This window comes from Dermacentor andersoni, chromosome 2, assembly GCF_023375885.2.
Source record: "Dermacentor andersoni chromosome 2, qqDerAnde1_hic_scaffold, whole genome shotgun sequence".
In the NCBI taxonomy this organism is placed as follows: Eukaryota; Metazoa; Arthropoda; class Arachnida; order Ixodida; family Ixodidae; genus Dermacentor; species Dermacentor andersoni.
The window spans coordinates 178366073-178379225 of NC_092815.1; the positions used below are offsets into that span (position 1 = coordinate 178366073).

At 46.9% G+C, this 13153-nt stretch overlaps 1 protein-coding gene across 1 annotated transcript in view; it reads right to left on the reverse strand.

Annotated features, from left to right (window-relative positions):
- Positions 1 to 12595, reverse strand: part of LOC126540385 (peptidase M20 domain-containing protein 2-like) — a 30410-nt gene extending 17815 nt beyond the window's left edge. The window contains exons 1-2 of the mRNA XM_072286597.1: positions 12469 to 12595; positions 4771 to 5005 (exon numbers count right to left, since the gene is read on the reverse strand). Coding sequence (XP_072142698.1) covers positions 4771 to 4993 — 223 coding nt within the window. The 5' untranslated portion in view covers positions 4994 to 5005; positions 12469 to 12595. The remainder of the gene's footprint in view (positions 1 to 4770; positions 5006 to 12468) is intronic.
- Between the last annotated feature and the right edge of the window lie 558 nt (positions 12596 to 13153).

Sequence of the window (13153 nt, forward strand, 5' to 3'; positions counted from 1 at the left end):
AAGCGTTCGTCGGCGAATGCCAACAGATAAAAATATATCACATAAATAAACCTTCTATACGAATGTATGATAACATTTTAGCGCTGGCGAAAAAAGACATAAGAGACGTAGACAGCACGATGCGCTGTCTACGTCAGTGGTCAGAAGTCATTGTGCTGTCTACGTTTCGCCTCTGTCATTGTTCGCGAGCTCTAAAATGTTATCCAAGTTCGAAAACCAACGCGCCCACGTACAGCAGTTATACGAAGGTTTCTCTCACAAACTTATGAGTTCTAAATATGGCATTTGCAAAAGTAATATTTTTTATACAATTTAATTAAACATCCCGGGCTATTAGGGAGATCGTGAATGTAAGCAATGGGCGACAGTACTGAGGCAGAACTTTAACCCCCTTTAACGGCCACATTGCGTGTAAGCGAATATCGGGGCATGCAGTGACGCGATCGAGAGCTTTGGGATGTCTGAATGTTTAGTCATAGAGAAATGCTGGTGGAGCGCTCGGGAAGGACAGCCCTCGTCTTCTCCCGCTGCCCTCATCCGCTACTGCGGCTGCAGAACAGGGCTCCGGCGTCGCCACAGATGTACTCGTCAAGGGCTCTGTTCTCTACAGAATTGCGCAATGAGACAACCCCTACTTAATTGTCCCCGCTGCAACAAATATACGCTGTCAAGAGCGTCATTAATAAAGCAAATAGCTTTCTAGAAGCGTTCGGCTATTTGCTAACATTGGCAGTCATCGTGGGTGGTTTCTGCACTTTAATGCGCATAGCATTCTTTGGATCTTTCAGCCGTTTTCGGTTTTACGTATGCCGATGGTCGGTGGATGATGGTCAGACATGGGCGAGGGAAGGCGAGGAAACGCGCCGACGGATGGGGCGTGCGCTCTCGGGCAAACGAGTTTCGAAGAGGGGCAGGTGGCAATGAGTGGGAGGTGGGCATCACTCTTTCGCTGGCTCGTTCATTGCAGCACGACGCCGAATGAAAGGGTGTGTGCTCTCGGGCAACCACCGGGCAACTGAGGTGCGGAAAGGGGCCAGAGGGAGGACGGAGGACTGTCGCTCGCTCGCTCGCTCGCTCGCTCATTCAGTCGTCCGTTCGTTCGGGCTATTTATTCGCTTAACACTGATAGCCATTGTCGATGGTTTCTGCCTATTGCTTCCTTCTGTCTCATTTTCCCTACACATTGCCACGACGTTAAGCTCATACACCCTGATTCCATTGCCAATATTATCCCGTTTTTACATATATATATATATGACTCGCCGCATAGTATATTATGCTGTACATGCGACGCAGGTCCAGATTGTCCGACGTCTCGCATTCTAGACGCCGACGCTTCCCAATGCGTAGTACCAACTGCGCAGTTGTACAATAAGTGCGTGCCGAGTAATGCGAGCGTTCCTGCGCGCATGGTTAGTTTGCACTGCCTGCCCTTCCCCACACAGGAGCGTGCTCCCTCTCAACCCTCTTCGCCCTTTGATCGGATGTTTAATTCAACATCGCCTAGACTCGCCATTCCTCCTCACTCCCTCACTTCTTCGCCAATCCGGCGCGCGCTCCGCCTTCCTACCCTCCCGGGGGTGCGGGCGGAGCTTTCGGGTACATATATCGTTAAAGTGTGGCTGCCTTCCAATACAATGCTTTCGCATTTAACCTCGTTATTCGGTTCTGAATAGCACCAATCTCCCAAACGCTGCCCAACGTGAAAACGCAGAGCCGGATTTGTGGCTAAAACACGTTGGCGGGCTAGTTCGTTAGAATCCATGATCGAGTGTATAAGCGCGACTGTACGAGGACGTAGGAAGAAACAGATACACAGACACAGCGCTTCACTTTCAACTATAGATTATATTTTCGCACGCATCGATAAATATATGCCGTACGACCGAAAACAAACGTAACAGCAAAAAAGAACATTCGGTGGTGAATTTCGATAAACCGTACACGTGTGCAAGGCATGGGGAAAACATGTACTGCAGTGGTCACAAAGATAAACCGAGGAATCATATGTCCTTTTCAGATAGCGATACCGAAGGCTTGCTTACGCACTTTTCCTCTAATTTTGCAATCTCGTAGGCCTCCACAATCTCCCTCGTCATCCTGCTATGAGCCCTATACAGAATGGAAGTACTTTCAAACATGGGCTTGCAGGAACAATCTCGGCAGTGAATACACAAATGACCCGAGATTACTCTAGTGACGTTATATCGATGCTCTTTTAATCTCTCATTGAAACATCTGCTGGTTTGACCAACATACGTTCTTCCGCATGAAAGTGGAATGGCATAGACAACGTTATGAGCACAGGTTACAAATTGTTTGCGATGTTGAGTAGAACATGCGTGCCTTTTGTTATTTTCTGTGTTAACCTGTTTGCATGGCTTCTGTAGACGCTCAGGGGTAGAGAAAACCACGTCCACCCCTGATTTTGCCGCTATTCTTCCGAGATTATGTGAACTGCAATGACGCTATGGTACCACAGCAACTTTCTTTGCTCTAGAATTGGCGCTGTTTCCATTCGACGCGCTTTTGCACTTCCTGTCTAAGCCTTCCGCGACAGAGGTGGGCATACGCATCGGGTAACCAGAATTTGCCAGGCGCAAATGTGGGCCGAAGTTCGCGACTCAGCCAAAGAAGTCTGCTCCCAATCTGTTGGCAATGGTACGACAAGTGTCGAAGCGAGTACCTGAAGCCGAGTCGGAAAGGTATGTATCTGAGGGAGTGGATGTGCTAACGCGGCCCCGTCCCCTTAGCGAAAGGTTCTCCTTGAATAAGACTGTTAAGTTCTTCAAAGACAATGTGCTCACAGTTATCCCTGCAGATAAGGAGGGTGGTTTCGTCGTGATGAACAGGACGATGTATAATTCAAAGGCTCGTGTAGCCATTTCGTCAACTTGCAGGGTCCACAAGGACATAACACTTAAGAAAGCCCAAAATGAAGCAAAGAAGCTATGCAAAAGCTTCAAACTAGATGGCTTATCCCGGTCTGTTTTGCTCAGCAAAAACGCACAAGGCGGAATGTCCCCTCCGAGTGATAGTGTCAGAGAATGCTACTTGGCAGAAACATGTAGCGACGTTCTTACAAAAGCACTTAAAGGTCTTGCCAATCGACGACCCATTTTTGGTAACTAAGTCTGAACAATTGGTGGAATCCTTTAAAGACTGTCAATACAGCAACCTTGTCGCTTTTTCCACTGACTTAAAGGATCTGTACTATTTTCTCCCACAGAATGACGTGATGAAATGTGTATCTGACTGCATTGACAAATTTGGAGTGGTTCGATTTCAAAACGCTTGTGGTTTGACTAGCGACAGATTTTTAGAAGTTCTTCGTTTTAATTAACTCGACTTACGCGACTTGGGAAGGAAATGTTCAAACAGAAAGATGGCATATGCATTGGCTCATGTATTGCTCCCTGCTTAAGTGACTTGTATCTAGCTAACCGTGACCAGGTTCTTGATGAACGCCGAAAAATGACACCGATGTCGTGAAAGTGTTCAGATTCGTTGACGACTTTCTCACATTGAATAATGAAGCAGACAATTTTGACTCGCTGGTTTCAAAAACCGTAACCTCGTTCGCTGAAGTGTTGTCCCCTTTGTCGTTGACACATGAAGTCCCCACACGCACTTTCATAAGGTTTTTAGACTTGGGATTGTACTTTTCTCCACAAATGACCTGCTGGAGTTATCAGTCGAGAGGCAATAAGCCAGTCCTACCATTTCATTCCGCTCATTCAAAACTTGTAAAACGCGCAGTAGTAACATCATGTTTTAATAATTGTCTGACGAAGTCATGTGACCACAAAATGGAAACCAGTTTCAGAGATCAGGCCAAGCGCCTGGCAGATTCTGGTTACCCGATGCGTATGCTCGCCTCTGTCGCGGAGGGCTTAAGCAGGAAGTGCAAAAGCGCGTCGAATGGAAACAGTGCCAATGCTAGAGCAAAGAAAGTTGCTATGGTACCATACATTCATTACATTTAACATAATCTCAGAAGAATAGCGGCAAAAATCGAAGGTGGACGTGGTTTTCTCTGCCCCTTAGCGTCTACAGAAGCTATGTAAACAGGTTAACACAGAGAATAACAAAAGGCACGCATGTTCTACTCAACATCGCAAACAATTCGTAACCTGTACTCATAACGTTGTCTATGTCATTCCACTTTCATGCGGAAGAACGTATGTTGGTCAAACCTGCATGTGCATCAATGAGAGATTAAAAGAGCGTCGATATAACATCACTAGGGTAGTCTCGGGTCATTTGTGTATTCTCTGCCGAGATTGTTCCTGCAAGCCCATGTTTGAAAGTACATCCATTTTGTATAGTGCTCATAGCAGGATGACGAGGGAGATTGTGGAGGCCTACGAGATTGCAAAATTAGAGGAAAAGTGCGTAAGCAAGCCTTCGGTATCGCTATCTGAAATGAAGATACGATTCCTCGGTTTATCTTTGTGACCACTGCAGTACATGTTTTCCCCATGTCTTGCACACGTGTACGGTTTATCGAAACTCACCACTGAATGTTCTTTTTTGCTGTTAGTTTGTTTCCGCTCGTACGATATATATTTATCGATGCGTGCGAAAATAAAAACTATAGTTCAAAGTGAAGCGCTGTGTCTGTGTATCTGTTTCTTCCTACGTCCTCGTACAGTCGCGCTTATACACTCTACCGCGCATCTGTGGGTGGTTTTCGACTTGTTCTGGTTTAACTTTATAGGGACGGTATTGTGGTCTGGTAAGGGTACGTCGCCAAGTGTCGTACTTTACCCCCGTACTCCGCGCGGAAGGCCGTGCCCAGGACGTGATGTCGCCGCACGTCGAAACCCTCGCTCTCAAGGAAGGCGCACAGCGTGTCGTGTGCCTTGTGCTCCTCAAAGCGCGTCTCCGGGTTCTCCCACAGGAAGCGACCCACGGCGTGCAGAGCCTCGGCTCGATATGCGACCGCCTCGTCGACGACCGCGCGGACCTCGATCCGGCTCGTAGCGTCCATTGCAGATACCTCCTGCAGAAAGGCAGAAGAAAAACATTTTTTTTTTTTTGCCACAACTCGCGAAAGAATACTCGGGCAGTAGCGTTAATGCTTTATTTGTTCGTGCCAAGAAATTCAGTAGCAGCTGCCAGTGACCGTTATACGGTCGACGCGCTATAGCCACCGACAAAGATGACGAAGTGACGCCGTGTCTTGCGACCGCCGGTCGCATGGCCCGATTATGGCTTGTACCAGAGAGGTCCAGAGGACGTTGGACCCTCGCGGCAGAGCGCTGCTTCTCCAGACGCTGTGCAAATCGCTGCGGCCAGTCCTTGGCCGTTCATCGTCCCGTCATACAAGTTGTTTTGTTGGAGACCCACCGCCTTCGTTTCGTACCTAACGCCACGCATCGTTAAACTTTGTGTAGGTCGTGCAGAACTGTGTGTCTCACTCAATGTGTCGGGCTACATGTCTTCTCGCCTCAGCTTCTCGATAGTGTGCGTGTTCGAACTCGGGCTTTTTTGTCTCTACGCCTTGCTCCCGATGGGCTGATGTAGTCTGGCATATAGGTTCTGACGCATTGTATTGCAGAATGTACGCAAAGTTCAGTGATCATTGTGTTAACAGTGTAATTTGACTGTCAATTTAAATTTTACCTTCAAATACAGCTACCATAAAAATGGCATACGGAGTACGTGCTTTAATAAAAGATAGTTCATGCTTCTCGCTATCAACTCTCATGCCGCTTCATTATGTCTTTGTTCACTCCCAAACTAAGTGCAACATAATATCATCAAGCAATACATATATATAGTAGTCACCTAATGTCAGTATGCAAGCAATCCAACATTGAACGAATCGTTCCGCTATTTTTCACGTGACACCAGCGCGAATCAGTTGTTACGTGCAAATACGTTCCAGTGGTCATTATCTCAGAAACACGTGTCATTGATGCTATCAATACAAGATTAACACAGAGTATTCATGTTACAGAGCGTTTGCATCCCAAACCTCACAGCAAACAGTAGGTTTATATTAAAGCCTTATCAATCGGCAACGCACTATTATTTTCCTTAAAATTGCAGAAAAATCAGAGATTTCAAGTAGAACTAAAATATTTTTTTACCTACATCAAACTAAGTTTAACCTACCAATAATTTATACCCTTCTTATTGTGTGATAAATCTTCATTGGTGGCATCTTTATTTTGTTTCCTTGCCACCATGTTCGCGCCTGTTTTTCCGGGTTACTGAAATATTGCGCCTGTGAAGTTTCTTACTACTAACGATTTATTCACAGGATACGTTGTATTTTGCGCGTTTGTCTATTATAGTATTTATTAGGGTTTAATAGCTGTATCAAGTTTCAAGTGTCGTCACTGATATTTTGTTTGAATAAATCTTGTCACGACGCACAGGAGGCTCCAATTCAGTTTTTAACTGCGGGGCCTCCTGTGTATATATCTCTGTTATCTGATACTTCCCTCTGACATGAATATTCTGATTCATTGTCTGCATTTCATGGCCTCTCGCTTTCTGTGATCGCTGAACTGCGCCTTCGCTTTTGCGACGATATCTGGCTGCGACTTCGGCGGGTTGTGCCTTCCGTTTCTCTCACGCGACGCTGGACCTTGGCGGGCAAACTAGGCACCGACTCTAGGAGGAGCGGGCAGGACGATCCCCAAGACAGTAGCTAACTGGCGATAGTGTGCTATGTGTCCACGGTCACCGCAGGACAGGTCGATGCACTCAAAGTAACTCCAACTTACCGTGGGCTGGAATGAAAGAGCGAGTGGCTTCTTGGTATCGCAGCCTACTTGAAATAACCATTCGTACTCGCCCGCGCCTCTTTTCTTTTTTTTAGTCACCCAAGTCTGCTGACCATCCGAGATTCTTCTCTTCCGCACTGTATCAGGCGCATCGCTCCTATCTGTTTATTTGTTGATGTCAGATGCGTGTAATCGGTTAGTCGCTTGATCGTGAACCGATTGGTCATGGGATTAGGAATAAACCCACACACAAGTGTTACAACATGCAGCCGGCTTCAAGCGTTTACGGAGCGCGGAATCTGGTAAAAAGATGAACGTCTCAGCAGCCTGGGCACACAGTCGGCATTTTTAGATGCGAACAACATATTGTTGCATGGTTATGCTTGGATACACGGTCGCTAACGGCTCGGAAATTCAAAGCTTCTTCAGGTCCCGCAGTGGTTCGTAAACTTTCGACGCCGAGTATAAATCTACCCACGAGACGTTGTTCGCGATGCGGCAACTGCGGGAAAGCTCAAATACTACGTCGAAACGTGCAGCCTGTAGTGGTGGGAACCTCAGCTATAGCTTGCGTAGCCCCATTATTGCAGAGCAATGCTTCATGAAATTTTCAATATTGTGGTTTCGTGTTCACGTTTACCACGAAGGGCATCATAAATCGTTATATATTTGAAACCCTGGCCTTGTGCACACGTTTTCTGCCTGAAGAGCACGTAGGCAAGATTCCCTGCACGCCTTTGTGCCGTAGCATTCGTACAAGCGGTAGCAAATACGGCGCGGAGATAATTCTGTGAAGTGATGAAATAAGGGAACTCGTGGGTCGTATTAAAAAAATAGTTATAATGTTTTAAGTGCCAAATACGCGATCTGATTATGAGGCACGAAGTAGTGGGGGACTCTGGAAATTTGGACCACCTGGGGCTATTTAACGTGCGCTTAAACCTAAGTACACGGGTGTTTTCGCATTTCGCCCCAATCGAAGCGCTGCCGCCGTGGCCTGGATTCGATCCCGCTACCTCATGCTTAACAGCCCAACACCATAACCACTAAGCAGCCACGGCAGGTACGCGGGTCGTATACCGAGCGCCTTAGTAGGCGCAAGGATAATTTGACTAATTATGAACAAGCATTTGTCCTGTAGCAGACGTTAACAAGTTAATGGTGCACAGGGTATGAGATACCTATTGTCAACTTTTCCGGTAAGTGATGCCCGTAAGTCTGAAGGACAGCGCCAAGCGCTTGTGAGTATCTTTGCTATCACAGGTTCACATACGTACTAAGTCGAGCGTCGTGGCATCAGATACCCTACCTGTTTGGAGCAGGAGCGAAACTGCCAAACAGTGCACATATCGTACGTTTCAGTTCATTGTGAAAGAATTGCGAAGTGCTTGAAGCAGGATTTTAATCATCACTGGCATTTCACAGGGGTCTTCAAGGTGGCGCTTTCACCATAACACGAAGCACGTCATCACATCATTGTGATCATCATCCGCCTAATTTTTGCATACTCATTGCAGGACCAAAGGGCTCGCCTAGCGATCTCCAAGTACCCATCAGCCGACTCCTTCTTACGCCTGTGAATTTATAGTCCTGAGCGGTGTATCAGGATTCGCGACACACCATCTAATCCTTTTCATTCAGCCCTTGTATGCACTTTCTCTTCCCTTGGCGTCTGTTCTGTAACTCCTAAGACCACCGATTGTCTTGTGTAAGCGTTACATGACCTGACTAACTCCACTTTTCCCTCTTAGTCTCAATTAGAATATATTCTGCTGCGTTTTCTCTCTAACCCATGCTGCCATCTTTCTGCCTCAATTTTATTACTTTTCGTCCCATCACTCGTTATGCACTACTAAATTACCTCTCGTTTCTTATCTATCTTCCAAGTTATGCCCCACTGGTTAGTGCTGAAAGAATACATTGATCGTTTACTTTTCAAGAGTATATCTGCCCTCGTCGCGATGGGTACCGACCGAAGGTGATGCAGTTAAGTTAGACAAGAAACTGGATAGATTGCACGGCTACTATTTGAAGGATAACTGTTTTTCTTTGCTGTTGTTCACAACGTCGATGAAATAAGGGAAATAACATCTGGTAAATTTATACCACACTACTGCGGATTTCGTGAGTTTGCTCCCGAAAGGGTGGAGCTGCACTTTTCTATTTTCTCACTTCTTTTAGCATTCGAAACGGAAACGTTTAAAGCGTCGACTTTTCTTAGCTTTACGCTCATTTTTGCGTCGTTGGCGCCGTCCGCAGTGGCGGACCGATCCCGCAGATAGTGCAGTCTACAGTTCCCGTAGGTGTGTGCCACTCAGTATGCGCCACTGGGTATGACGTCATGATCCTGGATATGTGCCATCCTCGTCACGTCATCGTCGTCATACAGTCGTCGTAACGCCATCTCACGCAATCGTGGTCATCCGCTTCTCGTCACACAGTCATCTTCACGCCGCGATCTCGCCATCGCCATCATATAGACCGTTTTATCGGCGAGGAGGAACGTAGCCTCGAACCAGCGCGCCGCGCTGCTCTCCTCCTCGCACAGATATGTGCGGATTCCCTTTTCTCCCAGCGGCAGACTGCAAAGGTAGCGGTTTAACAGCGAATTAGCGCGATTCTAACGCCTTCCGTCTGGGATTTCTGCGACGTCAGATGACTCAAGGCCAACTGGCTACCACTCTGCTGTATTCGGCTGCAAAAATAACTTCGGGAAGCAAGGGCGAAGTGCATCTTCAGCCGCGGCGACTTCGTGGACACCGCCGATGCTATAGCAGAGAAGCGTCAGCATAAACAGAGAGGACTTGATGCCATCGCGTGCATGTTCGGAAGGTGTTGTTCCCAGTGAGTGCTCGGCGACGAACTCGTAGTTCGGCTTCCCATGATCAAACTAGGATATGAAAGAAAGGTGCGTATTCGAGTCGGTCAACTATTGCAAATGGATGAAGTTAACTTTTTCTTCGCGCACGCACAACAAACTTATTCTGTTCAAACGTTTTCTAAGATTATCATGCTAGGCAACCAACGTTCTGGTGTAAGTTGACGGAGGACGTATTATAAAAGCAGTACGTGCCGACTAAGAAATGGTGTGTTCTTTTCCGTTCTATAACCAAAGCCATGCCTACCGCGTGCCGGCCGACCCTAGTTCACATATGGACCCTCCCGTGCTTCTGAATCTTGCCGGCAAGCTGTCGACGCCGCTCATAGCACGCTGTATTACTGCAAAAAATGAAGTTGCTGTTGCAAAGAGTAGGTGTTCGTATTTCAGCTCTATTGAGTAAGCGAGGTGCCCTTGCACGCACAGGCACAATTAGAGACTTAAGAGTGTACATGATCTTTCAACGCGTCGAGTGCATCTGGTTGATCGTGGCATATTCGAGGCCACTATCGTAACCTCATTTTATTCATGTTAACAGCCCTTTCGATCGAGTTATCTTACAGTTCTTTATTTTGTAGAGTTTGATGCCCGGGTGCCAGATAAACAATGTTAAGAAAATCGTACCCCAAATATTTAGGAGCACAAGAGCTAGCAAAACGTGTTTACTCGGAGCTTCACAGTTACCTGAATCGGGATGTACGCTGGTGCGGCACACCGCATGACACATGGAGACACCTCTGATTGTTATACGTCGCCGGATCGGGTGAAAACTTAATAAAGTTCAAGGCTAGACGTACAATAATAACACGTTACATGTACGCGTTACGTATCGACAATGATCAGACTTGACTCGCCTCCTATTCCTATCGTGGGCAGAGCTAGGGCACCTCTAGGCCTGTTGCCGTTCGATATTGCGGCTATGTCGAAGCAAAAAGCTTAGTGACGACATGCCAAGAAGTTTCCCAATCCAAACAGCTTGTTGACACCTCTCGGGAAAGCGCGAAAACGTGCCACTCGTCGTCAACAGCACGTTCGCCGTGCAACCTCAAGTGTGATCCCACGTACCAGCATGGGGCCAGACGAGAGATGGCGCTTTGATCGCAAAATGGCGGCGCTCTCAATAAAACAGTCTCACTATAACACCTAGAGAGAAATCTGGCGCCACAATCCATGGGAGTTTCTTAAGGGCGCCGTGTCGTCATGGGAATGACGGTATATCTGTTTGCGAGGCTTGTGTTGGCTGGTGTTGTAAGAGGCTTCGTCTAACACATGGATATGCCTACACAAATAACGCGCTCTTAAAGTAAGATCTTCATAAAATGTTTCCGTTCATGCATATTACATCTGTGCTCACCTACAATGCATGACCAAGCGAAGAAAAGCAAGAGCAGACGACAAACTGTTCCAAAGCGAGCACGAATCTCGTCGCCTGTCCTCCAACTTTAGCGGCCCGCTGATGCTTTTTACGTTTTATATAATGGTAAATGCAATAAGAAGTTCTCATAGTTAAACAAAACATGCTTTTGTGCATAATAAAGCTAAAACAGCTTCTCGCGTGCAGTTTTAGTAGAAAATGAATCATTGTGACTGACGGAACGGTGCTTGCCTGGCTCTCTGAGAACGATGCCAATCCGAAGACACAATATACCGGCATTCCCATGCATGCCACAGCGCAGCAGCGCCAGATTTCCCTCTAGGTACTATGGTGAGAAACCTTATGGTCGCCATACAGTCATAGTCATACCGCCGTCGTTCCCCCATCGTCGTCATACACTCATCGTGACCCCATTGTCGTCGTCATACCGTCGTGGTCATACTGTCTTCGTAGTTTCGTCAACGTCTTTACTGCTTCGTCATTCCACCGCTATCATGCCATCGTCATTCGATCGCGATTATGTCGGCATTGTCCTGTGATCGTCGTAATAATACTGTCATTGTCGTGCTATCGTTTTCATGCCGTCTTAGTGATGCCGTCATGGTCATCACATTGTCGTCATTCGAGCTTGGTTATGCGATTCTCGCCGTGCCGTCGTCGTCACACACTCGTCGTTGTGCCGTTGTCCTCATGATGTCGTCGCACTCTGTCGTCATCAAACTATCTTGGCAGTTCAAATTCTGGAAGACCAACGCTTAGACGAAACACGCAGAGAAGAACGACACACACATAGCGCTGACTAGCAACCGTATGAATTTATTGCCTGTTGCTTCGGGATTTACACATTCCCAAGGAAACAACACGGACGCTGTGTATGATGTCGTTATTTCCTGTGTATTTCGTCTAAGCCCTGGTCTTCCAGAATTTGAATTATTCTACAGCAACCGGCCCAAGTTTCTACCCTACTATCTTCTTCATTTCAGAATAATCATCGCGTTGTCTTGCCATCGTCGCCATACCACCTTCGGCTGCGCGAGTATTTTCTTAGAAAGCCGGCGAGCGTTTGAGCATCGGAGACGAGCGTAGTAGTCTCAACCAAAATGCTACCAAATATCCTTTGCACTAAAATGTCGTGGAACAAGCGGAACCTTTAAACCCCCAAGCGATTGCGTGAGCTCGAAAACGGGAGCGAAAACGCCAAGCCAACCACAGCTACCCACAGCCCCTAACGCTTAAACATTCGCGTTACACGCTCGTAACTGTCCTGTGATTTTTGTTTCTTTTCTTAGATATCATGCTTCAGTCAAAAGCACAACTACACCACCATACTCTCAATTTTAATGCCAGTTGGCTATTCTGGCCACTTAATGGGACCCTAACTTCCCCATATCATCGTGCAAAGCTCGCATGCAACACTTGTTACCTAGTTCAGTTCGTTCTCTTTAGTGCTGTGAAAAGGGTTTGCAATGACGTACCGGTTTTTTTTCGATGGTGAAAGGTGGCGCGAGGAAAAAAAGTTTGGTCGCTCAGCTCTCCAGGACGAATAGCAATCTTGCTGGGCACCGGGTCTACAAGAACATTTTACACCGGCGGCCGTTTGAGATAGCGAGAAACTGGCACGCATACTACGTCATCCGATAACGACAGCTTTCCCTTGCTCTGTACAGAGGCACGCGAGTGTTTAAGGAAGCGCTATCTTGCAGTCGTTTCACGCCAGACCGTTCTGTTTGCAGTGCGTGAAGCCTCCAACCCCAAACTCGTTTTGTAAGTAAGAAAAGCCGAAAAAGAGTAAAAAGAAAGATAAATGCTTGCAATCTGACTGCTGACAAAAGAGTTGTGAGATACGCGGCGAGAACGCAAAGCTGCTGTTGGTTTTTGTGTCTCGTTCTTCTTTTTTTTTTCTTTCTTGTTTTGTCCTTCCGGAAACCTAGAACGAAATTGAAACGCACGACTGACCTTGGGGCTCCCGCTAAACAGGAAGCAACAGCGCCGAGTTGTAACGAGAGCATTTGTTGACATGACGTAATCTTATCACAGCCTTCGATAAGAGTCTCTTGTTTCCAGCTGCCAACCAGGCAGGGCAGCAAAGCATAAGTGCACGCGTCGAGCATATATATTCAAAATCCCGTTCAGGGTGTTGCGACTTTAGGGTACGAAGAT